Source organism: Leopardus geoffroyi, chromosome D4, assembly GCF_018350155.1.
Source record: "Leopardus geoffroyi isolate Oge1 chromosome D4, O.geoffroyi_Oge1_pat1.0, whole genome shotgun sequence".
NCBI classification, from domain to species: Eukaryota; Metazoa; Chordata; class Mammalia; order Carnivora; family Felidae; genus Leopardus; species Leopardus geoffroyi.
Genome location: NC_059342.1, coordinates 90,657,371 through 90,685,169, shown reverse-complemented (window position 1 = coordinate 90,685,169; position 27,799 = coordinate 90,657,371). Strand labels below are relative to the sequence as shown.

Below are 27,799 nucleotides of genomic sequence, written 5' to 3'. Positions count from 1 at the left end.
GAGGGGGGGGGGTGCTGTGGCTTCAACCTCCTGAGAGCAGACTCCCATCTCTAGTGGTTGCTCTTTGCTGGCGGTTTTGCTTGTGAGCCTACTGCCCGGTGTCCTCTGATGTCTTAGGGTAAGCGTAGTTTTCTTTAAGGGAGAGGTCCCAGGAAACCAAGCCAGGCAGACAGGTGGGAGAACATTTTTTATTCTTGACGGTCGCCCCCGAGGAAGCAAGAATACAGAATCTAAGTCGCCCCCTGCGAAGGGAAAAACCAACAGTCAGACAGTGCTTGCAGAAGCTCGGAGGCCAGAGACACAGGCTACGATGTCAGGGCCTTGACTGCGCCCCGGAAACCAGGGGACTGTGTTACTTGGGAGCCGCAGAGTCCATCCGGCCCCTCTCATGGCCTCCCTCCCTCCCCCAAGTTAAGGAGAGCAGAGGCAGGTTCGTTCCCCCTTGGGTCCAGACACCTAATGACACTGAGGAAGTTTACCGCGCCGGCCCCCAGCACCCTGGCGGACGGAGGGACCCTACAGTGGCCGCGGCGGCGGGAAAGGAGCCCTGTGGCCTCCCGCTTGGTGGCTCTGCCTGGAGAGGCGGGCCTGGCAGGGCGCTGGCCTGGAGCTCCCGGAGCGCCTAGGCGGGCCAGTGCCCCGGCTCTCGCCAGCCTCTCCCGGCAACACTGGAAGTGGGCGCAGAGCCTGAAGCCCAGAGGTGTGGAGCGGTGAGAAGTTAAAAGTGAGCGAGAGGGAGACAGGTTCTCAGTGGTGTATTGGGCAGTTGCCATGACCGGAGCCCAAGTGAAGAGTCGGCACCCCCCCTCCCAACACACGGGGCTCAGCAGGGCGCCAGCTCTGAGTTACAGCTTCCCGCCAGGTGGTCTCCAGGGAGGTTTTGGACATCCTTTGTCTTTCCCCCTTGGTTTGGGGCTGTCTTTTGTAAGTTGCCTAAGTTGGTGTTTTCTTAACCAAGACTGGGTGCTCATGGTCCGGGAAGGCGGAGCGGCTGCTGCGGTGGCTTCCTGGCGTGCCTGGGGCTCACTCACGTGCTGCACAGCTTTGCGGGGCAGCTTCTCCGAGTGGGCGATCCATTCTTTCATCAAGTCTAGGACCATGGGGATGAGGCTGACGATGCCTCCGTAGTGGTTCCTAGCCTCGTCACAGCTGAGGTGGTTCACCACATCGTGAGGGTACCTACAGGGTGGCAAGAGGGGGCTCTTCCAGACCGGGGCACTGTCTAATCCTGACCACACATTACGATCCCCGGGGAGGTTCTGGACGCTGTGGTTCGGCGGGCTCTCGGGGCCACGAACCGTAGGTAGTCCCGGCATAGAGAGGCAAGATGCTTGAACCACTGGCCTGTGGTCGTAGAGACCCGGATTAGGGGCCGTGGAAACCCGTAACGGCTCCAAAATGTGCTTAGTCCCTCCGACTCTCCTTATCCCCAGTAACTAAACAGCATCCTCCGGAATATGGTGCTTTGTGCTGAGGACTCCCCAGGGCTCGGAATGAAGGAGCCACACTGGGCGGTGCTGAGGCCCAGATGCCCACAGGGACGGGCTCCAGAAGTCCTGCTTCTCCGTGGGCTTCTGGGAACATCTGCTCTGTGACTCCCCCTCCCCTTGCCCGGTGCTGGCTCGTCTGTGTCCCACTGTATGTGGGGCCTCAGCGTCCCTTGTTTTCAGTAAGAGGATTTGTTGGGTTGGCCCTTTGGGTACATCGGTGGGCCTCAGATTCCCCACCTCGGGGCGGGGGGTGGTGCTGGACAGTAGTCACATGACCCATCAGTCCCGACATTCCTGTCCTCTGGAGAGAAGTCTCCTTCCTGTGGGACCCCTCCCTCCCATCCTCACCCCACCGCCCTCCCCACACGCGCATGCTGCTGACGCCTCCGGGACAGGCCCAGAAGCCACTTACTTCACTCGCAGGCTGCTTAGGTCATTGCTTTGGCTAACCAGGGATTTGCACTTCTCGAGCAGGTTGTTGGTGACCGGGGTGCCAGAGTGCAGGGCCTCGAAGTTCTGGCACAGCCTGTTTAGCTCTGTGCAGATGTCCAGGAACATGAGCAGAATGCGCCGGTCCGTGGAGTTGTTGCAGTGATGTTCCCTGTAGCTCTGCACCTGCAGGGGCCAGGTGGGGCGAGCTCTCAGGAGGTACCACCGGCCCCCAGCTGGTTTGGGGACCAAACATCCAGGAGCGTCCCCCCCCCCCCACTTCCTCGTACCCTCCCAGAGTCACAGGGGAGATGCAGGCACATTGAGGCATGTGGACTCACAGGTCACTACGTAGAGTTAATGTCACTGCGTGTCCCAGGCACCCCGAGAGCGCTGGGCAGGCTGGGTCTGCCAACACCCCCACCAGAAGCCTACACGCCTGGTGCCGGCGGGAATATCTGGCCCATTTCACGAACGCTTCCCCTCCCCTCCCGGTCCCTGCCGGGGGCCTCCCCTCCCTCCTCCAAGCTGCCTTTCGGTTGCTCAGGGACGTCTTCCCAAATGATCCGAATGGCTCCAAGAACAGCGGCTTTGTGAGGGGGGAGAGGCTCTGACAGCCGCCGGGGGGGCCCGAGGAGGGCGGGAAGGAGCCTGCCAGCCGGTGTAACTGCAACAGAGCAGAGTCCCTGCGCCACCAGCTGTGTGTGGGCAGGTCACCTTTGGATGACCCAGGTCCGGGGGTGGGGGTGGGGGTGGGGTGGGTGCCAGGTGAGGGCCGAGAATCGACACTTCACATGCAGAGTCGGAGCCTGGGGCCACTGTTTGTCAAGGCCCTTCGTTGAACCTTGGGTGAGAAGGCCACGCCCCTGTGCGTCTGAGGGGCGGGGTCACTCTGGCTCCCGTAGATTCTGAGCCGCGGCTGCGGGGAGGGGTCTCACATGCTCCATCCTGACGCTGAAAACCCGGCCATGCCCCTCCCTGGAAGTCTGAGCCTGATTTACTCCTACACAGTTCAGGGGAAAGAGGGTATTTTCTGTAGGTTTAAAATTTCTCACGTTAAAGATCTGGGAGGAATATTCACGCACAGCGGAAGGGAGGGTTTTTGTTGAAGGATGTTGCCAGCAGGGGTTGCTATCTCTGGGGCCTGTGTGCTTCTCCTAAGCGGTTCTGAGCCCTGGTCCCCACGCCCCGCCAGCGCTGTGAGCAGCTGGCCTTCCAGAAGGGCGAGCTCCGTCTCCAGGCCTCCAGGTCCTGCAAACTGGGATGGCAGCTAACTCACAGGGAGACCCGGGTCAGGTGACAATGTCTGCAAACGGGAGGCGCGAGGTGCTTGGCGGGTCGGTTTCTCAAACCCCAATGGGATCCCACTGCTGGGACCACGGGCGTCAGACACTGGCTGAGCGGCTCCCTCACGAGCTCCTTAAATCCGCACACCCCGTCTTTTCCAGATGAGGCAGCTGGGGCACAGAGAGGTGACTCACTGGCCTAAGGTCACAGAGGGGGCGTGTGGCTGAGCCGGGACCGAACCCTGGCCGGCAGAGTCTCCAGCCCACTTTGGTATTTACTCACATACGTGGTGAGGGAACGAAGGGCCCGTTCCCGCCTCGTCAGGATCTGAGTCCTGATCCCGGCACAGACACGCCTGCCCTCTCCGGGCCTCAGCCGTTTCACCCTCCATGCAAGGTGTCGCCCAGGAGTCGCTGGGCCCGGCAGGTCCCCAAGAGCCCGGCCCCACCGCCGCCCGCCAGCCCACGAGGCGCCACCTGTGCGATGCTGGAGATGGGCCGGATCTTGTCGTGGGCGTTCTCCCTGCAGTGCTCCAGAGCAGCGATGAACGTGAACTGTTGCTGCTGGAACAGCTTGTACTTCTGCTCGATGCCTCGCAGGGACTCCTTCGCCTCATTCATGGTCTTCCTCAGTCCTTTTACAGGAGGACGAGAATCTGCCGGGGTGGGGGCAGGGGGGTGGAGAACACAGCGATGAGGCCCCAGATTGCAGACCCCGCTCTGGAGTGTCAGACTGGCATGCCCACGGCCCCTCTCGGCGTCCCCCCTCCCTCCTGCACTCACTCCAGATCCCCCAGGCGATCCAGGACCCAAGTCCCTTTTCCCTCCAAGGACACGTTCTTTGCCACGAACCATGACTTCCTTCCCTCAAGTGTGGCCAAAGATTTCTCTGGGCCTCAGTTTCTCCACACTGTGGACGCCCACCCACACCCACACCCACGGCACCAGACGTGCTCCGCGTGAACGGGTCGGAGGAGGCCAAGCCAAGGCCAGGGGTGCTGGCGGGCGCAAGGGGCCGGGACACCTGGCAAGGGCAGGGGTGGGGAAGAACACGCTCCAGGCTTCCTGGGAGGCCCCACCCAGGTGGAGAGGAGGAGGCCTGAGGGAGACGGGAGGCATTTCCCTCCACTGTGTCGGCCTCCGCGTCCTGAGCCCAGAGCAGGGCTGGAGCAGGGAGGGCATCTCTGTGGCAAAAAGAGGGACGAAAGGAAACGCAAGGGCAGATCAGAAGTTGGCCTCCAGGACGCGACGGGAGCGGCAACTCCGAGAACTTGGGGAGGGCTGGGAGCTGACCTGTGCGGGCTAGGCCCAGACGATGGCACCCCACGGACCTCAGCAGGCCTACTGTAAATACAACACAGTGCATTCGGCCGCAGTGCCCAGGCCGCCCCTGGGAGCCACAGTGCCTGTGTTTGCTCGCACTAGCTGCGGCTCCAGGGGGGTGGGCCTGGTCCCGGGCTGGGCAGGACACTGGTTTCCTGCCCACTCAGCCCCCTGCCGGAAGTGGGCAAGTGGGAAGGGGCGCCGGGGTTGGGGGGGTGCGGTGGGGGCCTGGGCCAGGGTGAGGCACCAGAAAACCCAGCAGTCGAGCGAGGGAAAAACATTTAACGTGCTATTTAAAGAAATAAAAGTTAACACCAAAGAGGAGGCCGCAAAGCGTCAGGATTTTAAAGACGGGATGGGGTCTGCGGCTGCGCCATACTGGAGCCCGAGGCAGAAGGAACGAGTAAAACCGATCCCGTCTTTATATTTTTGGCGACAGAAGTGGATTTTGCATGGATTTTGATGTTTTTAAATGTGATTTGCCTTGATTATTGGAGTTTGGGGCACCCCTTCACATGACTCGCCTTGCCTGGTCTGGGCCCAGGGCTTACAAGTGACTTGGGGGTTGAAGACCTAGAAAAGTCAGAGCACAATTTCTCCACGGGATACAGGTGGGCTGTTTCGAAGGGGCGCATGCACCCCCATGTTTATAGCAGCACTCTCGACGATAGCCAAAGGATGGAAAGAGCCCAAATGTCCACTGACGGGAGAATGGAGAAAGAAGATGTGGTCTATATATACGATGGAGTATTACTCGGCCATCAAAAAGAATGAAATCTTGCCATTTGCAACTACGTGGCTGGAACTGGACGGTATTATGCTAAGTGAAATTAGAGAGTCAGAGAAAGACAAAAATCATATGACTTCACTCATATGAGGACTTTCAGAGACAAAACAGATGAACGTAAGGGAAGGGAAACAAAAATAATATAAAAACAGGGAGGGGGACAAAACAGAAGAGACTCATAAATATGGAGAACAGACTGAGGGTGGCTGGAGGGGTGGTGGGAGGGGGGACGGGCGAAATGGATAAGGGGCACTAAGGATCTACTCCTGAAATCATTGTTGCACTATATGCTAACTAATCTGGATGTAAATTAAAAAAAATAAAACAATAAGTTAATAAAAAAAATGCTTCTAAAAAAGAAAGGTCAGAGCACAGCACACAGGTGGGTTTCTGGGTGGGGGCGGGGGGGGGGTTGTGCTTTCAGTCTGGCCTTCCCCATAAGGCTCAGAGCTGTGCTTGGTGGTTAAGAACTCAAGCTCTATTCATAGTCCTGGGTTCAGATCTTGGTTCCACTACTTCCGGCCGGCCTTGGGGTGAGCCTCTGAGCGCTAATGCGCTAGAGGGAAGTAACGGCCGCAGCCTCCGGGCCTTGGGGCGAGCACCGTGCGAGGTGCAGGCGGAACGTGTGCAGCCCGGAGCCTGGAACGCGGCAGCGCCTGGTTGTCAGAGCAACCAAAGCTGCTGTGATTACACAGTGTGCACACAATGGCAGGAGCAGGCCACAACAGGCACGGTGCACACCCTGAGAGCAGCAGGGTCTGCTGAGGGCTTGAGCTCCGGGAGAGGAGAGGAGGGGGGAGGGGGGAGGGGCATTAGGAGGGGGTGACCTGGGACTATTGTGAGCAAATGCAGGAGGCAGTGGGCAGGGCAGGCCGGGGGAACCCCCAAGCGTCAGGCAGAGCTAGGAGAACCCCTGAAGGCCAGAGGGGTCAGAAGGACTTCAGGCTTCCATTCGTTTGTTCACTCACCCCTTCTGCAGGGCCTAGCATATGCCGGCCCCGATTCTGAGTGCTGGGCTATATACACGGCAGGGAACTAAACAGACAAGCCCCTCTTCCCTGGAATTTATCTTTCAGAGTGGGAGGCGGACAACAAGGATGAGCCACCGAACAGTGTTGTGGATAAGAGCGCTGCCAAAGGGAAAAGGAAGCAGGGCAGTGGGATGGGCACGTTGGGACGAAGGGCTAAGTGCGGTCTGCAGGAAGGTCCTTTCCGGAGGTGGGTGGGTGGGTGGCGGGGGGCAGACGAGAGCCATGCTCCAGCCTGCAGTGAGGTCCTGAACACCCGCCCCAACCCTCCCCACGGCAGTGACTATCGACGGGGCTCTAGGAGAACCCTTGCCATGCATGGAATCCTCACCACAGCTCTCCCAACGGTACCTGATGATCCCCACGTGACAGACGATGAAGCTGAGGTCACCCCGCTAGAAGTGAGCAAGCCCGGATTCCCCACTCAGCTCTGCCTCACTTTATAAAGTCTGGGCTCTTGGATCCCTCCCTCCGTGACGGTCCATAGAGACAGACATGCCAGACATCAGACTGACCCAAGGCCGGGAGTGGGTGGCTGGGGTGGAGGGGATACCAAATGCCCAAAAAGCTGCCCAAGCCCTCCTAGGGGTCACGCACCAGCTGGACCCCTGGGCCTCGTTTCCACTTGCAGAGAATGTTCTCTGCTCCCCCCTCCCCTAGTGTTCAGGGGCCTGCCCTGCGTTGTCTGGCTCCCTGCCACCCTCCCGGGGCTTCCCGGGGCTGTCAACTTCTCCAAGGATACAGCACGACCTTGGCTGGTGGCCCCAAGAGCCCCTGAGAGCAAAACTGACTTGGTTCTTGATCCTAGCGACTTGTGACATGCACGCCAGGAAATGTCGTGAGAAGAGCTGTAATAAGCTATCCAAAGTGATCGTCCCTTGAACGAGTTACTGCAGCCAAATTAGTCTGGATGAAAGGCACAGGGTGCAGGCACTTCTCGATCTGGGGGAGGAGGAAGGAAAAAATGATTACCCAATAGGTTTTAGGCTTTAATTGATTTGTATTTTTCCAGGCTGCTAAAGAAGATTAAATCGTGGTATGAAAAGCGCCTAGGGCTTAAAATAAATGAGGAGAAAGGCAAGTCATTTCAGAAATGTCCAGGAAGCAAACTGAACCTCTCCAGTGCAAATTGCAGGTTTGGTTGTTGTGTTCTTTGTTCGGGCGGGGGGGGGGGGGGGGGGGGGGTGGCTTCCTTTTCTTCCCCAGCTGTCTTTGCAGTTGGCTTTGACAAGCCAACCAAGGTGTGCGCGCTTTGAGGAAGCGGTCCTGAGGGGACGAGGCGGATTTGCAGCCTTTTACAGTCGGAGGGCATGTCTCTGGGCACTTGGTGGCTGCTGGGGAAGGCTTTTGGCTAGGAGTCAAGACGCCAGCCCTGGCTCTGCCTCTGATTAATGAGTGAACTTGGCCAAGAGTTTCCGCCTTTCTGGACCTCACTTTATCTATAAAACAAGGGCGATTGGATTAGAATATCTTCAAGGGGCCTTCTGATTCTAACGCTTTATGGTCTACAACTGATGAGAAAGGAGACCCAAAAATGGGAAATGACTTGCCCCAGGTCTTACGGTCAACTATTTGTTCACCATTCCGATCCTCCAATTTCTGACCTGTAAGATGGGAATGAAGGTACTTATTCCTGGGGGCTGGTGCAAATATTAAATGAAGTTACTACTAAATAGTAGCCCCAATGCGCCGTGCCCTTAATACACGCCAGGAGCCCGTACTTCAGGCATATGCGCTCACGGAATCCTTCCATAATCCCCACTTCACAGGGGAGGAAAGAGGCGCCCAGAGCAGGCTCACACGGGTGGAGTCAGGAGTCGAACCCGGGGCATTCTGTATCACAGAAGCCAGACGCCCCGTCCATCATGTACCTACCCCATAGTTTTGTTAAGAACACAGCTCAAGACCGGCAGCTCCTTCTAAAAATGGCAACAGACAAAAGCTGGAGCTCCCAGCTCAGCGCCGCGTCCCATACCAGGCTGCCCCAGTCCCGCTGGGGATTGACGCGATTCGAAGCGCTCCTTCCTCCACCACGTCCCACCCACCAGGGCCGGCATCGGGGTTCCTTCCGCTCCCTCCCCTCCTCCCCCCAGGGCTCGGCGGGGGGGTGGGGGGTGGTGCGCTTTAACCTTACTGGTCCTAGGCCGGCCTTCACTCACAGAGCTCCCCGAAACCCGAGTGCCTCCGAGGGTGTCTGGGGCCCAGGAGGGGCTCTTCCCAGGGCCGGGAGGGTTGGTGGGTGGGGCGGGGCCGCGGGCCCGATTGTTCCCGCGGGTGCCATAGCAACCGGGTCACGTGGCAGCCCTGCCTCGCCCCGCGAGCCCCCGCCTTCCCGTCCGCCCCAGGGACTCCCCTACCTTTTCCACAGCCTTCCCCAACCTCTACTCGCTTTAAAGGTGGGAAAACTGAGGCCCAGAGAGTAGGGCCGGGCTGGCCCGCGGAGCGCCCAACGCCCGGGTCGGGGCGCGACGGCGGGACCAGCGCACGACCCCGCCTCCCGCCCCCACGGAGGGCCGACGTTCCCCCTTGGGCGTCTCGGCACCTGGGGCCCTCCTGGGGGCACCTCTGGTCCTAGAAGGCTGGAGGGCCACCTCCTGAGACGCACAGACCGCAGTGCGAGGCCGCCACGGGGAAGCACCCGCCCCCAGGGAAGCACCTGCCCCTCGCAGCTGAGCGCGCGGGCCATTGAGCCGGGAACGAGGCCCGGTTCCAGCCCCGCGGGCGCGCGCTGATGACGCGACGGCGCGGCGGCCCTAGCGACGGCGGTCTCCAGGGGGCGGGCGCACGCTGATGACGCGACGGCGCGGCGGCCCTAGCGACGGCGGTCTCCAGGGAGCGGGCGCGCCGCACGGAGGCATGGACGCGACCACCGCCCCTCACCGCATACCCCCGGAAATGCCCCAATACGGGGAGGCGAACCACATATTCGAGCTGATGCAGGTGACCCGGGCAGCCCCGCCCTGTCGCGACACCGGGCGCCAGCGGGAGCCTCTGTCGCGGTAGCAGTGCGCGGCTGCGACCCCGCTGCTGGGGGGGATGGGTGGGTGTCTGACTCCTGTACAGCTGGGACCCTGAGAGATGCCTCGGTCGGAGGACGCCCCCTGCCCCTGTCCTGCGGACCCAGGAGGGAAGAAAGGGGGCAGCCCACCGGGTCAGGTTTTGGTCATGGCTCCGCGCCAGCTCGCCCAATGGCCTGGACCAAGTCCCATTCTTTCCTTTTCTCGAAGCTATGAAATGCTGGGTTGCAAGAGCTGATCTTCAAGGGGGCCCCTCGGCGCTAACAGTCCCCAGTCCGTCTGCCGTGTTGGTTTCTAAGCTGGGGAGTGTCCGAGTTTCAAGGTGACCTCACCATCCCCTGAGATGGCCACCTCCTGGGACAGCAGCCCTGTGCCCTATGGTTCGGACAGGAGCATTTCCCACATGTCCCTTCTTCATTCGGGTCAGGAGTTCCCAGCAGCCCCCAGCCTCTCATCCTGGATTTCTGACCCGACTGGGCCCTCATCCCCTGTATGACCTTTGGCAAAACCCTGCCCCTTCTGGTTGCCTTCTGCATCTCCTGGAGGCAAAGGCTTTCAGGAGCTGGACTGGAAGAGCTCTCTGCCACTCAGAGGTTCTGAGGGCCACAGGGAAGCCGGAGCCCAGTTTCTGGAGCATTTGCCCCTCCAGGTATATACCCTGTCCCCGGAGGCACCACTGTGGTGACGCTTGTGCTCATTGGAGCCTCTGACCCGCGCACGTGAGAGCAGAGATCAGACTACCCACCCCGAGTCTCCATCTCTCCGGCAAACATATGCTTCCTTTGGAAAGGGTCAACTGAAAGAGGCAGAGAGATTTTTCTGCAACCGAGTGGCCAAGCCAAGAAAAGAAAATGGCTAGCTGAGTTACAAGTCACTGGCTGGTGGGCAGAGTGGGGCCAGCTCCTGGGGGTATCGTGGTCTGCTCTAGAGAACCTGGTGTAGCTCAGCTTGATTGTTGGAAAGAGCAGCCTGAAAAAGCTCCTAATCAGTATTTCCAGTCCTTAGTCATTTCTGCATTCCCTCCACGGTTTTCACTACTTTTTAAAACAATGTTAGACCCTCAGGATGTTACGAAGAGAGTACAGAGTTCTGATGTACCCTTCCCCAACTCCCGCTCCCCCACCCCCGCCCCGAATGCTATCTAACATAACTCTGGGACGTTGACGTTGGTCCAAGACAATTAACTAGGCCGCGGCAGTCCTTACTTGGGGTTCGTCCATTTTTACCTGCAGTTCTTTCTTTTTTGGTGTATTATTCCATGAAATTTTATCACCATGTTTCTCCGCTTTAACCTAATCATTTTAAAATGTTTATTTATTTTTGAGAGAGACAGAGACTGTGAGCATGAGCAGGGGAGGGGCAGAGAGCGAGGGAGACAGAACATCCCAAGCAGGCTCCGCCCTGTCAGCACAGAGCCCCATGTGGGGCTCAAACTCACAAACCACAATATCATGACCTGAGCTGAAGTCTCATGCGTAACTGACCAGGCCACCCAGGCGCCCCTAACTTGATCACTTCTTTAAATCAACCCACTTAAAAAAAAATTAAGTAATATTACCTCTCCTTGAGCTATAGCCTTGAAATCGCAGGGTTTCTAGCACACATTAGATACATAGCTATTTAAAGTGAAATTAAAAACACTCATCTGTGACACCGCCAACATCATCTCCCACCATCTCAGCGGTGAGAGTCAGCTAGTCCCGTTGGGACTCCACCAGCTGGGGAAGCTGAGGCTCAGAGAAGGGAAGGCACTTGCTGGCGGGGTGCAGAGCAGAGCTGGGGCTTCTCAGAGCTGCGTGCTCTCGTCCACGGCACACGTCCTCTGCCCCTGAAAGGCAAAAGCCCCTCCCTGGTTGTCCCTGATGGAGGCTCTTTAACGGTGCCGGCCCAGCTCCTATCTGCTACCTAGTTCACTTCCGTGCCTCTTGTTCTGGAACCGTGGAAGCTGGTTTTCCTTGGAATTAAATGGCCAGACCATCCCAGGATAGTAAATATTCTGGCTGGTAAATATTCTGTCCCGCTCTGGAGGAACACAGGGAGCAGTGATGACCATGTCACCCGGCAGACCTTGGCATTGGGCACCTACTGTGTGCCCAGCACTGAGACAAGGGTGCGGCAATAACGGATGTAGGGGACTGCAGGAGCATAGGACAGGATTGATCCAGTGGGTGTGATCAGGAGGGTGTGTTTCCATTGAGACCTGAGGACGTGGGGAACAGTGTTCCAAGAGGAGGGAACAGCATCTGCTAAGGCTCGGGGCAAATGAACATGGTGAAGAAGGTGAACTGAGAGAAGGCTGGTCCGGGGAGCATGGAGGGACTGCGGCGAGAGGACCCTGCCTGGGCCTGCCTGCCCTGAGTCTGGGATGTGGTCCCTCCCTGTGCCTCTGTGATACCCGCACGACCCTTCCCTCATTCCTCTGCTCATGGGGATCGAAGCAGATCCAGCTGTAGCAGTGGCTGGGTTCCAAGTTGCAGGCCTGTTTGGTGGGTGCAGTGGAGAGATCGGGCCCCATAGCCGGTATCGATAGCGACCAGGGCGCTGGGCCACCTGAGCCCAGGTCCCTTGGTGCCCATGCAGGTGTTAACCACCTGGGTGTCTTCCCTGTGCCCACAGAACATGCTGGAGCAACTCCTGATCCACCAGCCCAAGGACCCCATCCTGTTCATGATCAGTCACTTGCAACGAGACAACAATAATGGTGAGCACTTGACGGGCCTCCTCTCCCATTACCTCCCCTCCCCCACCCCCACCCCCGCTCCTGCCCAACCGCTATGGACCACTCTGCCCTCCCTGCGTCTGAAGGGAGGGGTTTTGACAACTTGGGGTGGTGGCTCATTGAAAAATGACTTAATTCCTTTTGGGGGCACGGCTAAAGAGTTCTCTTGCCAAGTTTCTAAAACGAAAACCTCCGAAAGGCCCATGGAATCAATTATTAACGCTTTCGTGTGCCCCATCTGATCTCGCCTGTTGGCTTTAAACTCTGTGATCGCTCCACACGTCAGGTGTAAATCTGGTTTCCGGTCCACCTAGACATGCAGCCCTCGGGTCTTCCTGATGGTCTCATCGCTGGTGCCCGTTAGCGCGTGCCAGAGTTCCCCAACTCTCGGCCCAAGTGCAGGTCGGCTAGACCCAAAGCCAGGGCCCAGAACCAGAGAGAAGAGAGGGGCACTCCCTTCCACGGTCGATTTGCCAAGTGGAGGATCATTCCCACCCTGTGTGAGCTGTCAGGGAGAACTGGTGTCTGCGAGCTTTGATGTGTCTCTTCACTGGAGCACTGGCCGCTTTGAAGGAGATACCGGCTCGCCAGTGAAATTAGCGCTTGGCGCAGCTGAGAAGGGCAGAGGCCGGAGATGCCCTGTGGTGGGGCTCACAGGCCTGAGATGAGAAAGGATGCATCAAGACACAACAACAGAAGAAGGTGAGAGAGAGGACACTCCAGGCCTACAGGTGCACCACGCACACCTGGCCTTTCCGGCGTGCCCCCCGCCCGCCGATCCTGACGCGGTTCCAGGCTTGGCCGCAGAGCATCGGAGCGAGGGGCTGCTTGGGTCCCAGCGCCATCTCGCCAACCTAAGCAGAGTGGCTCCCGGAGAGCACAGCGGTGCCCCTGTGTGATTCTCTGGGTGGGCAGAATTGAGAGTTGACGTTGGCCGTGAGCCCACGTGCCCCAGGTGCAGACGGAGCCGTGGGCACCTGTGGGCCGGGAGCACCACCCTCTTGAGCTGCCCACCTGGCCACCGTGTGTTCCTGGTGGGGCTCGCTCTGCCCCACAGAGACCCTTCTAAGAGGCCTCTGTTCTCCGGTTGGCTGTTTATCACATGGCACCGGGGTGCGGGTGGCGGTTAGGCCACCTTCCTTCCCGGGGGTCCGGCCGCAGACCGAAGCTCACCAGCCGGGCCTCCCCTGCCGGAGACGGATGTGTCTGCTTTCCCACCTCCTCCCCCGACCCCGAGTCTGGACGGGGGCTCGGTGTTGCCTGCGGGCCGCTGGGAGCAGCCTGCCCGCCGTGTTCGGCTCTCTTGTATCAGCACCAACACATCGCAGAGCAAAGCCAAGTTGAAGCAGAAGCGAAAGTGAAGAGAAAGCAAAGCAGGAGTTAAAAGCAAGGTCAAGGTGGGGCGCCTGGGTGGCGCAGTCGGTTAAGCGTCCGACTTCAGCCAGGTCACGATCTCGCGGTCCGTGAGTTCGAGCCCCGCGTCAGGCTCTGGGCTGATGGCTCAGAGCCTGGAGCCTGTTTCCGATTCTGTGTCTCCCTCTCTCTCTGCCCCTCCCCCGTTCATGCTCTGTCTCTCTCTGTCCCAAAAAATAAATAAACGTTGAAAAAAAAAAAAATTAAAAAAGCAAGGTCAAGGTGAAATGGGGGCAAAGCAAGAGCTAACGTAACGTGAACGCAGTTCAGGGAAGTGCCCCCCGCTTCCTGCCAGGCCTCCACCAGGGCTCCACCGGTTCCCCGATCGCCCTGACTCCTGCCAGACTGTAGAGAGACCGCGAGAGAGCATTGTTCCGTCTGGGCCTCAGCTTCCTCGTTTGTAACCTGGGCGCGCTTGGGTGACTGGGCTGGAGGCTGCGGACGTCGGGATGGCAGCTGCGGGCAGGACGCCCCAGGCACTGGCCCGGCTGCGGGACTGGCAAGGCCTTGACCCCCGCCCCGCCCACGACAGGGCGCGGGAGTTCCCACTCGTGACCCTTCGCCAGATCCTTCTGAGTTAAAGACTGTGCCTGGTAATAACACGACCATCTGAACTCTCAGGAGCCGGGCCGCGGCACCGCTCTGTCCTGCTGGTTTGAAAGATTCACTTTGGGCCACGTGTGCCATGTCCCGTGTCCTCACACCGCCAGCCTGAAGCCGGAAATTCGAGGCAGGTTCCCATCATATTTAATCCTGCCCCTCTGTGTGCACGTGTAATCTTCAGCGTCGAACTGTCGCTTCCCCAGCATCTTTCTGTTTTAGACTTGGTGCGGCCGACGCCATCGGGCTGGCCTTACAGCCTCCTCCGCCCGCCACGGAGCCTCCATTCCTTCTCCGTGCTGCACCTGCCCTGTTCGCTCCCAGCCGGGGGCGAAGGAGCCAGACCTGCGTCGTCTGGCTCTAGCAGGGGGCCGGCCTCCTGCCCTCCTCAATAGCTAGAGCCGAGGTGTTGGCCCGATGCTCCCTCTGGGAGTAGAGGCATCGGATCCCAGTGACCACTGTTTTGGGGGGTGGATTTGTCCCCACAGGCCTCCACCGCCTCTGCCAGGCCCGGGGCTGGCAGCTCTCAGGGATGTTGGAATCTCTTTGCCCTTTGTGCTCAAGGCCCAACCGCTGAGGTGAAGAACAGAGAGGGACATCTGCAGGTTTCCTCCCCGTGCCCAGGCGTCCGCCCACAAGTGAGGCAGGACATGGGGGAAGGAGGGGAGGCTGGGCAGAAGGGCATGCTTTTGTGAGTGTTCTCTTGTGTGTTCTGGAAGAGGACAGTGGACAAGGGGAGGCCCTCTGAAGTCCAGTGAGCGGTTCTGCCTCCCTGGGCTAGTGAGGGAGGCCGTCTTGCCTCCTTCCAGCCACGCAGCGGCCCGTGTTTCCTGGAAGCTGGGCGCTCAGCGCTTCTGCTTCCTGGGCACGGGGTGGGGCGGGCAGGGGCTCGTGTGGCCGGTGGCTAGTGTAGACCGAAAGAAGGCTCCGGACTCACCCCGGTGAGCACGCACATGAGGGAACGAGGGGAGCCCCCGGCACATGGCTGGCATCCCCTTCGCCTCGAGAAAAGCAGATTTAGTACAAAGTGAGCATTTACAGTAGCCCTGGGCAATATTAAAGCAGGTGATGGTGTATATAATGGTATGTTGCGTTTTTTATCAAACGTTTGTCCAAGAAAGCTGTGTATTAGAGCTCCAATACCTAAGGGTTTTCTTGTGAATTTTAAATCATGCTCCTAGTTAAACCTCAAAAGGATCTGTGGATGGAAAGGTTTTTTGATTTCCTTTGAAGTGGTTTGAAGAAGTTGATTACTCTTGGCAGTCAAGCAGCCTTTTATGACACTGTTTATAAATAATTACTCATGAGCAGAGCTGGGGTTCCAAGGTGTTAGATTTTAAGAAACTGAAATTAATCACATAAATGTGTGCGAGAAATTAGATGGGGAGAAAGGCCGTGGATGTCCCCCTTTTAAAGCATTTTCAGAGATGTGTGCAATTTGGGTGCCACTTACGGGAGCCTGGAAGGGGAGGGCATCCCCAGCAGCCTCCGAGCCCCGTAACTTTGTCAAGATGAATGCGTGACTTGGGAGTCAGCTCGTTCCCCAAAACGCTCTTGTTGAGGTGCGGCTCCTTCTCCCGGGGCTCCACAGGCCCCGAGTCCCATTGGGTCTGGCCTGAGTTTGAGGAGCTTGAGCAGAGGCCTGTGGCTAGAATCGAGAGAGGGGGCTGGGCGGAGGTCACAGGAGCCTGACCGGGCCCTCTGGTGCTCCCTTACTGTGGCTTTGGCCGGCAGAACACTGGAAGCTGTGTCCGCCGTACTGGGGAGGGCCGGAGGCGTCCCGGCTGAGCCTGCCTCGGAGAGGAAAGTGTGTGCAGGGCTTTCTGAACTGGAGCGTGGCAGCCTTGGGCCAGTAGGCCGGGGCCTTCCTGCCCCCACGTCTCTGATTCCCATCACCACCAGGGGGAACGATGTGGGGTTCCTGAGAAGCAAGTTCGCACATCACTGGGGCCAACGGACCAGGTTTGTAAACGTTTCCAGACGTAGAAAATGACAGTGCTCTAAAGCCACTGGGGACACACACCCGTCAAAGCAGCAGCAGAAAGCCAGGACGTCGGTACAGCCTGTCGTGTTGTTGAGGAGAGAGCAGAGGATGGCCACTCCCTCTGGCTCCCGTCTCACGCAGCCCCTCGCGCCCCGCTTGCTGTGTTCGGCAGCCCCGGTCCCAGTGCCGAGCGAGGACGAGGTGCTCGACGAGTGAATCAGCGAGCGGATCAGCTTCAGCCGTCCTTCCGTGCTTTTGGCAAATGAGAAGGTGCCGTGAATTTGGACAGAGTTCTGTATTTACACCCAGGCGGCCGTGTGCCGATCGTGAGCTCATGGGCCAAATGGATCCTAGTTCCTTCTCTGTGGCCACTGCCACACTAAAAGGGCACGCGTGTCCGTTGTCCTCAGCATGGACGAGGTGCCCTCCTGGGGCCCTGGCAGCAGTGGTCTCTGCGTGTAGACATCAGAGGCTCAGATGCGTTGGGAGACACCTGTTCATTGTCCCCTTGGCTCAGGGGTCAGGCCAGCAGCGGTGAGGGGATAGGCCTGCCTTCCCAACCTCTGTTCTGTGCTCCTGGCCCTCCATGTTTAGCGGCCGGGGGTGGCTTAGTCAAGGTGGCACTTGGAGGAATCAGCATGGATTCATCTGTCCAGACACCATGTCCTGAATCCTGTTTTGACCCAAGAACACATGCCTTCCAGCGCTTTTCCTGAGATGCTGGTCTGGTCTTTTCCAGTGGGCCAGCACCTAGTCGGTCGTCCCAACCCCCGACCCCCGACCCCTGACCCCCCGACCCCCATCTTGAGGAATTCTGTGGGGCCAACAACCTCCCAGAGCCCAAAGCCTCAGACCCTGAAGCAAGCCATTTGCATGGAAATGCCCACATTTGAAAACAAAGGCTCTCCTATCTGGGGTTTTATAAATCTGGCCCGATCCACCCCAGGCTTTCCCCCATTATTTCCCTCTGTAAAATGATGGGGAATACAATTTGCTAAATAAAAAGGCATAAATATATATAAAACAAAGCTTGGAAGGTCGATTTACATAAAATACAGCTTTATTTGAGAGCGTGTCCCCAAGACAAAGTCCCTGTTTAAAATGCTTTATGGTGTTCGAAATCCCAATTGTTCTTGATATTTATTAGTTTAGCAAACAAGTTACCGTGTCCATGTCCCCTCGGAGACAGAAAAATAAACCATCTCAGTGATCACTTACCTCTCTAAACATACAGAGTATGTTCTATGGCGAGACCATCCCTGAGCCACTGGGTTACAAACGACCGTGTCACTCGCAGAAAATGAAATCTGGGGAGGAAGGAAATGAATACCCCCGCAGTACCGCGGGCACGGAGCTTGCTTTATCATTTCGAGCGGTGACATTCAAATCTTTCTATTCCACAGTGCCGAAGATTGTAATATTAGGTCCACCCGCCTCGGGGAAAACAACTATAGTAAGTGCATCATATTAAGTGTTGTAATGCCGTAATATCTCATCTCCCTGCAGAGCGGGAGCCGGGCCGCCCCTCCGCGGGTTCTCAGCACAACGGAGCGTTTCTTCATCCTTCCCTTCCGCTTCTTTAACTTATTTTCTTATTAGGAGAGGCGGCAAGCAGGCCTCGTAGAAAGCCTAGAAAGCACAGAACACAAAAGTATAATTCTGCAACCATCCAGGGGTGAGCATTATTTCAACAGTTGGGATCTATGTTCCAGGGTTTTCTCGGGCCGCGGGGGCACCATCTTTGCACACGCTTGGTTACCTCCTTAGGATAAATTTCCAGAAGCAGACCAGCGTCTAGAGACTTTTGACACGGAATCTTTAGATTCACTCTCAAAGTGTTGTTGTTGTTGTTGTTTTCATGTTTATTTTTGAGAGAGAGAGAGAGACAGAGCACGAGCGGGGGAGGGGCAGAGAGAGGGAGACACAGAATCTGAAGCAGGCTCCAGGCTCCGAGCTGTCAGCACAGAGCCCGACATGGGGTCTCGAACCCACGAACAGTGAGATCATGAGCTGAGCTGAAGTCGGACGATTCACCAACCTGGCCACTCAGGCGCCCCTCATTCTTAAAGTTTTAATTATGAAACTGTTTAATCAGAAAAGCATAGACACTGCACCATAGATACTCAGCTCCCAGATTTTCCAGAATTTATCATCTTGCCGTGTTTGCTTTGATGATTCCCTTTCCACTTTAGATATGGCTTTAAAGATACAGCAGATGCCTCATCGTACCCACTTCTTTGTCTTAAGTTGGAGGCTTAAGTCCTGAAGCTGGTGTGCTTCGTCCTGCCTACAGTTTTAACCTTAAACTCCTTTTTTTGAGTGTCAAAACTTTGTAACGTTTTAATCATCTGAGACAGAACTCTGCTTTTTACTGACTTTTTATTTTAGAGAGAGCGAGCGAGCATGAGCAGGGGAGAGGGGCAGAGAGAGAGAGAGAGAGAAAATCTTCAGCAGGCTTTATGCTCAGTGCAGAGTGGAGGTGGAATTCGTTGCGGCACTCCATCCCGCGACCCTGGGATCATGGCCTGAGCTGAAATCAAGAGCCAGACGCTTAACTGACCGAGCCTCCCGGGTGCCCCTGGAACTCTGTCTTTTAAAAGCCTGGCTAGTGGACTTCAGTCAACTCTTCCTTGATGACTGTGCCACTACTGTGAGCACTCGTCCCGGGCCTGGGTGACATGGCGGGCTGTGTCCCCTGACGAGCTGGCACTTGGCTGTGTTCAGAAAAGGGATTAAGACGGCCGATCCTTGCCAGAGCTGGCCTGCATCTGCTGTGCTCAGGAGTCGTCTGTATCCTAGCGCTGTGTCTGTCTCTCTGTCTACCCCTCTGCCCATCCATCCCTCCCTCTGTCCTTCTGCTTGTCTGTCTGTAGTTTTCCTACTGTGTTCCTGAGGATCAGGCTGCCAGCCTTCACTCCTTTCTACGGTCCCCCCAACCTAACACGCTGTTTTACTGCTAGAAACCCAGGGCCCCCAGGCCTGGCAGCCACAAGCGTTACCAGGGTGCTTTGGAAGGTGGCGGGTGCCAGACTCCCCTCCGGACCTGCCTGATCAGAATCTCCTGGGAAAAGGCCCAGGAAGCCGTTTGAAACCACTTCCGAGGTGGTAGCCTCTGCCCTGAGACAGACAGGCTCCCGAGCCACGTTAAGGCGGAGTCGGGTCACTCAGGGTGAGGGGTCTCCTTTGGCAAAGGGCCTTTGTCTTTGAGACGTTGGCACTCTGGGCACCTCCCCCCCAGCCCCCCCCCCCCCCCCCCCCCGCCCCACGCTTAACCCCAGTTCCAGCTCCTCCCTGATCTCTGGTGAATTTGCTGGGTAGAATTCGTGAAGCGTGGTGAGCACAGACAACTTCTTTCGTCCAGTCCCAACTTGGCTGAGGCCATCGGCTCTGCCCCCTGGCGAGGTCAGGGCCCACCGCGCCTCACTGCTGTTTCAGCTTTTGGTGAATGCGCTACCCCACGTCTGACCACTATGTGGGGACACGCAGAATCTAATTTTATAGTAAGATGATATACAGTATATAATCCAGACAGAGCCCTGCAGGGCTATCATCACTGACGTCTCCCAGCAGGAGGAACAGAGAGAATTAAGGTTGATACTTGCCCCGGGGGACTTCGGGGCCTTCTGAATCATCCCGATGCTGAAATGGCCATCAGTATAATCTTGCCGTTAAGAGCATTTCATTACATTATTATTCCCTAAAATGTATTCCTCCCTGTAGAGTATACGTAGTCATCAATGAACTAAACATTCATTTGGTCAGATCATTTCCTGATCTAAGAAAATATGTTTGTGCCCCATGTTTAGGTCCTGTCCCTTCATTTCCTGTTGTAACCTTTTTGTGGCCCTGAGGAGCTGGGAAGGCGCGTCAAGGCAGCTACAAGCAGGGCCCCTCCGTGGGCTTTCTAGCTCCGTGTAATCACTGGCTGCTGGAAAAAGAGAGAACACTCGGGTGGCCTCCTCAGGCTGGGGAGGGGGGGGTGCTCTGTGGGCTTGTCCCCCTGGGTGGCCTCCTTCCAGCCAGAAAGCAGTTATGCTTCCCTGTGGCCAGTCTTTTCTAGTAGAATACGGAAGGGCCTGGGCATTTTAACGGAGTCCTCTTAATTACAGCGTTCACTGAAATTTTCTTTGGCTCTTTCTTCAGGCAATGTGGCTGTGCAAACATCTCAACAGCAATCTTCTCACCGTGGAGAACCTGACAGCAAGAGAATTTTCCTCTCTGGCTGCGGGTGCCAGGAGGCATTACGAGAACATGACGGTAGGGCTGGTCCCAGGGCGGCAGGAAGGGGAGACGGGGTGACAGGGCTCCCACGGTCCCCCTTGCCCCCCACCCCCACCCCCAGCACGTCTCCATTTCCTCGGGGACCAAGCGAGGGGAGTGCTGGGGGTAAACTGAAACACAGGCAGCGTGGGCTGGAAGGAAGGAGAGAACTCTTAAGCAGGGTGCGTGTCCTGGCGGGTGTGGGGACGAGGGGTTTGTGGCAGAAAGGGGTTGCTGACGGCGCGAGGTGACCCTTCTGCGCTGATGGAGCGGCCCTGGCCCGTGCTGCTTCCCAGGGTCACCCCATCGCGTGGGTGCCGAGAGGCAGGGGTCCGTCCACAGAGAATGGAGCCACGCCGGCCCGGCCAGGGGGTTTCGGGGCCGTCGTCCCGCCGTCCCCGCGGTGGACGGACCAGGCGCGCTGCACCTCGGGGGCCCCGGGGGCGCAGGGGCCGCCCTCCCCACCCCTCCATCCGGCTCACACACATCTGTGGCTGGCCCCCCAGGGCGCCGAGTGTCCTGATCCTAAAAATCTCACCAATCCCACGTCTGAAACTTTGGTTTCCCCGGGGGAAATATAGAGCTTGCTCATGCTGTTTGTCTTTACTCCGAGTTAGAAACTTGGAGATATTTCTTCATAAGCCCCTCTGGGATGTGAGCAGATCTCCTAGTCCATTCGGGCCGCCGTGACAAAATACCACAGACTGGGTGGCCTGGAAGCACAGGGATTATTTCTCCCAGTTCTGGAGGCTGGAAGTCCGAGATCACGGCTCCAGCAGGTTCGGTGTCTGGTGAGGGCGTCTTCTCACTGTGTCCTCACAAGGTGCAGGGGCAAGGGAGCCCTCTGCGGTCTCTTCCGTGAGGGCAGGAATCCCATTCTATGACCTGATCACCTCCCAAAGTTCCCCCCGCCCCGATTCTGTCACTTTGAGGGTTAGGGTTTCAGTATATGAATTTGGGGGACACGTGTGTTGAGACCAGAGCGGCAGGGATATGCCCTCTGGGGCATTCTTTCTGGAGACTCTGAGAATGGAAAGAATCCCTGTGTTTGTTGCGTGCTTCCCAGGCCTCCCTCCTCCCCCCCTCCCCTCTCCTCCCCTCCTCCCCCCACCCCCACCACACCGGCACCAGTGAAGCAGTGACCCAGGGCAAAGGCGGGTTCAGGCCTACCCCAGAGCCCTGCCCCAGAGCAGTTGGGGTGAGAAGCCGGGGAACAGTCTGGCGGGCTGCAACCTGTCCTCGTCCCCTGCCTGGGGCAGAAAAGGAGAGGCCGTGTGGGGGACACATCCTGGGCCCTGATGGAGGTACCACCTCCCTTCTTGGCCCCGCAGCCGGAATTGGGCACCGCCCCTGGCCACTGTCCGCCTCTTTGAGGCCGCTTCACCTTGTGTTTCCATCCAGAGCTTTCTCTTCTGTCATTTTGGCCCCCACCCTGTTCCCTGGCTCAACCACCCACAGAAGCAGCACCACGGCCCAGTGCTCAGGAAAAGGGGTCTGCAGGGCCCAGCCAGCTCTGGGGAGGGGTGTGCAGAGCGGGCTCGGCAAGGCCACGGGGGCACGTGACCGGGAGGGCCCCGGCAGGGCGGGGGGCAGTTGTCAGGCACGAGGGATGGGACTCGGGCAGACTCCCAACCCCAAGTTTGCCGGTTACCCCGACTTGATGGAAGGAGGATCTCCTTCGGCAAGGTCAGCCGCCACCACTGCGAGCTGACTCTGAATATGTTTAATCCGGAACACTTCCTGCCCCCCATTGCCTGGGGCGGGGGGGCTCTCAGAGGCCTGCTCCCCGGCCCTGCAGGTTTGCAGGAATCAGTGTGTGCTTATGGGTGGGGGGACGCCAGCATTTGGGGTGGGGATGTGGTTTTGTCATTTTCAGACAGCCTCTCGGGGAAGGGGAGGCAGGCTTATTTCCAGGATAAAGATGCTTTTATCAGGTTTATAAAATTCAGCAGAGGGGAGGATTTTAAGGAAATTCCTCCTGGGTTTCATTATGCTAATTATCAGCATATTTCAGACCACATCGGAGTGCTTTCAAGGGTGTCTTATCGGGGTTCCTTGGCTTGGAAGCGGGGGGGTGGGGGGAAGATGAAAGGCAAGGCTGTCAGGACTGATGAAGGAGTGAGAGGTTCTGAAGAGCCAGGACGGTGTGCGTAGGGCGGCTGCGCGTGGCCTGGCCTGGCCGCAGGTGGCCGTCGCCAGGCCTGGCCTCTGGTTGAGGGTCGTCTTTAAATCGCCCTCGGGCTGGGAACCCTTTACAGCCTTTTGGAAGTAGCGCGGTGCCACGGGAGACCCAAAGATGAACTCCTTCTCCAGGCCCCTGGGAACTTTGGGGGACGTGGGGGAGATCCAGGCTAAGGGGCCTGGAAGCTTCGTGCAGTCGGGGGCTTGGCTGACTAATCCCCTTACCCTGAAGTGTTCTCTGAGCAGGGACTGAGTACCAGGCACTGACTCATGGCTGAAGAGCACGCAGGCTGCAGGATTTAGGGGGTCCACGGAGCCGTGGCCACAGTAGTGCTAGGAAAAGCCTTCTTAAGGGGCAAAGTGCCACAAAACCCGCACAGGCGGCCATACCCCTGAGGGTATCCAAGGTGACCAGGGATTGGAACCAGCGCTTTTGTTTGGAACCGCTTATTATAAACTATTGCAACGATAGAGGCTGTGAGAAAGGCAGCAGAACCCTCACGGGCCCATCGCCGGCTTAAACCAGTATCTGCTCACGGCATCTCTTTCCGCGTGCTCCCCGGCATCGCCCTGCTCCCCGGTTATTGGAGAGAAAAACCCATACAGCATTTCATTTCATCCGTGGTTGTTCTGGTCTCTGTCTGCTGAGAGATGGACCAGGCAATGACCAGACCGTATATAAAAATAGGGCTCTGACCCAAGCCTGCAGCAGCCGGCCCAGGAAAAAACCCGCCCGTTGTCTCAGTAACCAGCTCAGTAACCAGCTCAGGAGGCCAGCAGGTCCCAGGGCAGACTGGGGGGGAGTCAGACGGCTGCCTCTAGCGTGATCCAGGAAGCCCGGCGATAACCCCGTGGCGGTCAGCCCCGCGTGGCCCGGGCTTGATTAATAACGGACAGCTTCCCTCATTTTTGTCCCTCCTTCCAACGTGTGGCCAACCTGAGAAAGCCAAGCTCACGGGGCGCCCCGCTTCGAGGTGGCCGTCCCCCCGCTGCCCGGGCCGCCGTGCTGCCAGGGCACACCCGGGAGGCCTTCCCGCTCCGCTGCCGGCCTCTGAGCCTCTGCCAAACCCGAGTGACGTGGTGAGTCCCCGCCAGAGCGAGCCCGGACTTCGTAGCCTTGCTTGTTTCCATTTGGGTGGCCTTCGCTTATTTCCACTGTCCAGAAGGAAGTAAGACACACACAGTCACACTTCGAAAACTCATCAGTCTTTCTCCGGGATGTGGCCAGGGCTAAACTCTGCCCGAGGAGGCAGCTTTCTCAGAGTCTTCCGGCCCCAGGGCACTCTGGGTATAAACCCCGCCCTGGGCAGGTGTTTCTTGTCTCCTCTCCGCCTTGACCGAGGCCATCTTTGCTCTCAGTTTACCCTGTCTTGGCAGATCCTTTCCCCTCTCTGCCTGCTCTGGTCCGTTCTCTAGGCCCACCCTGATTCCAAACCCCAGGTGAGGGGGCCCTGGGGGTGGGGTGGGGAGCAAGGGGGAGGCCGGCAGGAGCCCAGGGCACCAGAGCGAAGGAGGCTCCTGCTGTCAGGTGCGGACCCTGCATTTGCATGAGCCTGCGAGTCGGTGCCTCCGTCGGTTCAGGCCCAGTGCAGGCCCTGCTGGGGTTTGGGAGATTACGGGGAACAGAACCAAGTCCCGCCTCTAACCACACAGGAGGTGACAGGAAGGTGAAGAGTCCCCACACTGGAAGGATATTTCTGTGCAGCGGGAGCTGAGTGTGATTGTTCTGGAATGGTTTCATTTCTCCTGGGGCGGGAGTGGGGGGTGGGGGGGGAAGAACTTTATCACTGAAATCCCTGCAGGAAGAATACACAGTTGTAAACCTCCCTGAGCGGCTGCCTGGTCCGGAAGTTCTCGATCTTTGAAGCACATTAGGCTCACGTGGGCCCTGCCGGACTTGTTTAGTGTGAAGCCCCGGGGTTGGGGCCAGGCATCAGGATTTTTCAAATGCTCCCCGGGGAATTCTCACATGGTCCCTGGGGGACCCACCCCAAGCGCCACTCCCCTTCCTCATCACGATCATTATCGCCAGATCAAGTTTTCTTCGCGCTTCGGGTATTGTATCAGAGCACAACAGCCTGTGTTTGTTGAATGAATAAGTGACCTAGACTCTGAAGGCCGGTGGGTCAGACGGGCAGGATCCAGAGTGGGTTCTTTCTAACTTCAGTGTTGTTTACTAACTCCAGTTCTGTTTACAAATGTAAAAATCTGGTGTAACCCGATGTACCCAAGCGCCCAGCTGCCAGAGTCACCATTTTCTTTAGTATCCAAATGAAAGAACCCATGCCTCTGCACACAGGATTACAGTGCTCGGAGGACTGCTGAGGGTCCCGGGCGGGGCTGGCCTCCGGCAGCTCCGGCCATCCCCTCTGGGACCTTGCTGCTCTGCGTCCTGGGGGCCGCACAGCGCAGGGGCCCTCCCGCTGTCTCGTGTCCCCAGTTAGCCACTCAAGGTGACGGTGAAGTTCATTGGCCTTTCCCACCACAGGGTCTCTTCTGGGCCATCTCCCTCTGTGACCCTCTGTGTCACAGCTCCGAGAGTGCCTGCCATCCAGACCTGCACCGACAGCCCCGAGAAGCAGCAGGAACTCTAAAATGAGAGTTGTCTTTAAAGACTCTCTGCCCAGGTCTTAACGTGAGCTCAAGTCCAAGTGCAGGCTTCCCTCCCCCCACCAGCAGCACTGTAGGAGGAAGGGGGCCTGGCAGGGGGCGACAAGGAGTCTCAACAATTCCCCTCCTGCCTCTGCTCCCGGGGCAAATTCATGCTGCAGATTGAGATGTCTCTGACTCTTGAGCAAGTGTCACCCAAGGCGACAACGGGGCAGGAGGGGACAGAGGGTGGGGCCCAGGGATGGGACCACGCAGGCTCCTGCCATCCAGTGAGGAAGCCCAGGTGTGATCAGTGAAGTGAGGGGCCCCAGGGGGCAGAGCCAGCTTCCACTGCACCTGGCCGCCTGTGAACAGCAGCCCAGCGTCGCGTCGTTCAGGGGAGGACGGCCCCTCTGAGGTCAGCACATCGGTGGCTCTGCCCCAGGGCCCCGTGCAGAAGAAGCTGGAAGGAGAAGCGAGGTCCAGCCAGGAGCCAGCGCAGCCTTGATGACAAGAAAGCAGGGAGATGGGGGCCAGGGGCCTGCATCTGATCTGGGACTTCTCGGTGACCCTCTGGGCCTTCGCTGGCCTCTGTCGGTTTGTCCCCGAGTCTCCCCACAAAGCCAGGCCTTGCGGGACCGGGGTGGGAGAGCACAGCAGAGCTCTGGGAGGAGGGAGTCTGATTCCTACAAAGACAGTTTGGCAGGGACTCCGAGAAGCGCCCCGTGGAAGCCCCGCTGCTGACGTGACACATCAAAGCTGGCATGGAGACAGCACCAAGGCGGGGAGCGGCGGGGGGCGCCCGGGAGGGGCCGTGCTCAAAGTTAGGGGCCTGTCCCCTGCCGGGCACACCCCTGCGGGTGCTGTACCCCATCTGGACCTGTCTCCTTTCAACCCTGTTCTTTGACTGCCTTGCACCCCCCTCGGCTCTCCCCCTGGGCTACCCCCCCCCCCCCCCCCGCCCCATCCCGGTACCTGTTTGCTGCCTCCTGAATGGGTGTTGTCAGGGACAGGAGACAAGTCTCAAGGGAAATGGGCCTCAGGATGGAAACTGACTCTGCCTGGGGTCGGGAAGGAACAAGAAAGGGCTGCCCCCCGCCGTTGACCCCCTCCCCTCCCCAGCCAGCTGGGGGAAGTTTCCCCGGAGGAGCTAAGAGGATATGGGTGGGGCAGAAAGGTACCCCCCGGCCCCTGCCAGCAGCCTCTCTCAAGCGGGGTAGGGCTCTTGGCTGCTGGAGCTTGCTTATTTAAGACAGTGGCTCTCCAGGTGTGGTCGCCGGACCAGCAGCCTCAGCATCCCTGAGAACTTGTTACAAATGCAGATTCTCAGCTTCACCCCAGACCCACTGGATCAGAAACCCTGGCGTGGGGCCGGTGACTTGTGCTCTCACAAGCTCTCCAGGGGTGCACCTCCAGGTGGGGGAATGACTGGCTTGAGCAAGAAATTGGCAAGGTGGGGGGAGAGGGCGGACGGAAGGACACAGGTGTCTCCGAGGTGCCGAAGCCAGGGACCGGATGCTGGCTCGCTTCCCTCTCGCCTCTCTGGCCTCCTCGTTCTCGATGTGTCATACACTCATCCCTTTTCTCTCTCCTGCTCACTCCTGCTCTTAACTTTCGCCGTCCGTTCAGTAGAAACCGTAGTGGCCCCAGAACTTTCCAGTGGACACAGACAAGTCCGATGCTTCCCAGAGGAACCCCCTCCCTCACCCTCTCGCCGTCTGCTCTGTCTTCCTCTTCCAATTCCACATCGTGGAAAAGCCATTCTGATGAAGCTGAGACCTGGTTTCTCCCTTTGTGCTGGCTTCGTGTCCTCACGCTCCCCTCACGCCTGCCAAGTGCCTGTCGTGGCTCCAGCCCCTCAGCTTTGGATCCGCTGGAAAGCGAGGGCTCCTGCCCCTGGTGATTACACCCCACGTCCTGGACCTGATGCCTCTTGGTCAGGATTGGGACATGGGCAGCGTCTGAAGCAATCACAGTGGCCAGCAGTGGGATATACCGATCAACTTGGACCAATTAGGGTCCCCCGCTGTATCTGATGGTGGGCTTGACCCCACAGAAACTATACAAGCTGCGGGGCACGAGGGTGGCTCCTCAAGGAATTTTGGGGGTTCTTTGCGTTACAGGAGGCAGGGTGTATGGATGAGGGACAAAAAAATAAAAGGAAAAACTACAGAATTGCCGCTCATTTCTCTGGATGAGGTGTGTGAAGCCTAAAGAGGTCAAGACTTGCCCAAGGTCACCCAGCTGGCTGGAGCTGCAGCAGCCATTATGTAGCCAAGAGTGGGAAGCTTGACCATGAACGGAGCCAGCCCAGGGCAAGCGGTGGGGAGGCGAGCCCTGATGCTGAGGGTGAATCTGCGTTCTGCTCCCAGAATCCCCCACCCCCAGCAGCAGGCCTGCGTGTCTGGGATTTATTTTGACTTCCGACATCCTTTGTCAGAGATGTGAGCGTGAGTGGGGAGAGGTCTGGGCCCCTGGTCGTGCGCTACAGTGGGAGGTGACACAGACCAGGCATCAGTGCCCCCCTTGAGTGGAGCTGCTTGTCCAGACCCGTGCTGAGGAAGCAGCATGCAGGGTATATTAAGGGTACTCAGGGGCGATCATGACCGCGGTGCTGAGCCCTCGCTGGGGGCTGGGCGCGTCCCAGGCTCGCCACACGTACCGCCTCGTTTTATCCTCACGGCAACTCTTTG

At 58.1% G+C, this 27,799-nt stretch overlaps 2 protein-coding genes across 19 annotated transcripts in view; one reads left to right on the top strand and one right to left on the bottom strand.

Moving 5' to 3' along the window:
• Positions 1-174: 174 nt before the first annotated feature.
• SPACA9 (sperm acrosome associated 9) lies at positions 175-9,087 on the bottom strand. 13 transcript variants are annotated; one of them, XR_006709760.1, is made up of 7 exons: positions 8,478-8,621; positions 7,135-7,285; positions 3,683-3,861; positions 1,903-2,105; positions 1,032-1,179; positions 357-456; positions 175-242 (listed from the first exon to the last, which is right to left on the bottom strand). XR_006709760.1 is itself a non-coding variant. In XM_045467376.1 (6 exons), the coding sequence occupies exons 3-6, from the start codon at positions 3,824-3,826 to the stop codon at positions 412-414; spliced, it is 540 nt and encodes a 179-aa protein (XP_045323332.1). In that variant the 5' UTR covers positions 3,827-3,861; positions 7,135-7,285; positions 8,478-8,621; the 3' UTR covers positions 175-411. The 13 variants fall into 13 exon arrangements, 12 of the variants coding, with proteins under 12 accessions (XP_045323332.1, XP_045323333.1, XP_045323329.1 ...); XM_045467376.1 differs by having other exon boundaries at positions 175-456; XM_045467377.1 differs by lacking the exon at positions 357-456 and having other exon boundaries at positions 8,478-8,616.
• AK8 (adenylate kinase 8) overlaps positions 6,619-27,799 on the top strand; it is a 132,571-nt gene continuing 111,390 nt past the window's right edge. Inside the window, exons 1-5 of one of the 6 annotated variants that reach the window (XM_045467365.1) lie at positions 6,619-6,744; positions 7,356-7,478; positions 11,977-12,061; positions 17,480-17,529; positions 20,220-20,333. In XM_045467365.1, the coding sequence (XP_045323321.1) occupies positions 7,437-7,478; positions 11,977-12,061; positions 17,480-17,529; positions 20,220-20,333 (291 nt within the window). In that variant the 5' untranslated portion in view covers positions 6,619-6,744; positions 7,356-7,436. Of the gene's footprint in view, positions 6,745-7,292; positions 7,479-9,016; positions 9,284-11,976; positions 12,062-17,479; positions 17,530-20,219; positions 20,334-27,799 lie in introns of those variants that run through there. The other 5 variants (XM_045467364.1, XM_045467363.1, XM_045467362.1 and 2 more) reach the window with 5 other exon arrangements.

Coding starts and splice junctions, on each gene's coding strand:
- SPACA9 (XM_045467378.1), bottom strand. CDS start 4,060: ATGGTTCGTGGCAAAGAACGTGTCCTTGGAGGGAAAAGGGACTTGGGT. Junction 2,106..3,682: donor CCATCTCCAGCATCGCACAG/GTGGCGCCTCGT, acceptor TGGCCCCTGCAG/GTGCAGAGCTACAGGGAACA. Junction 1,180..1,902: donor CTAAGCAGCCTGCGAGTGAA/GTAAGTGGCTTC, acceptor GCCACCCTGTAG/GTACCCTCACGATGTGGTGA.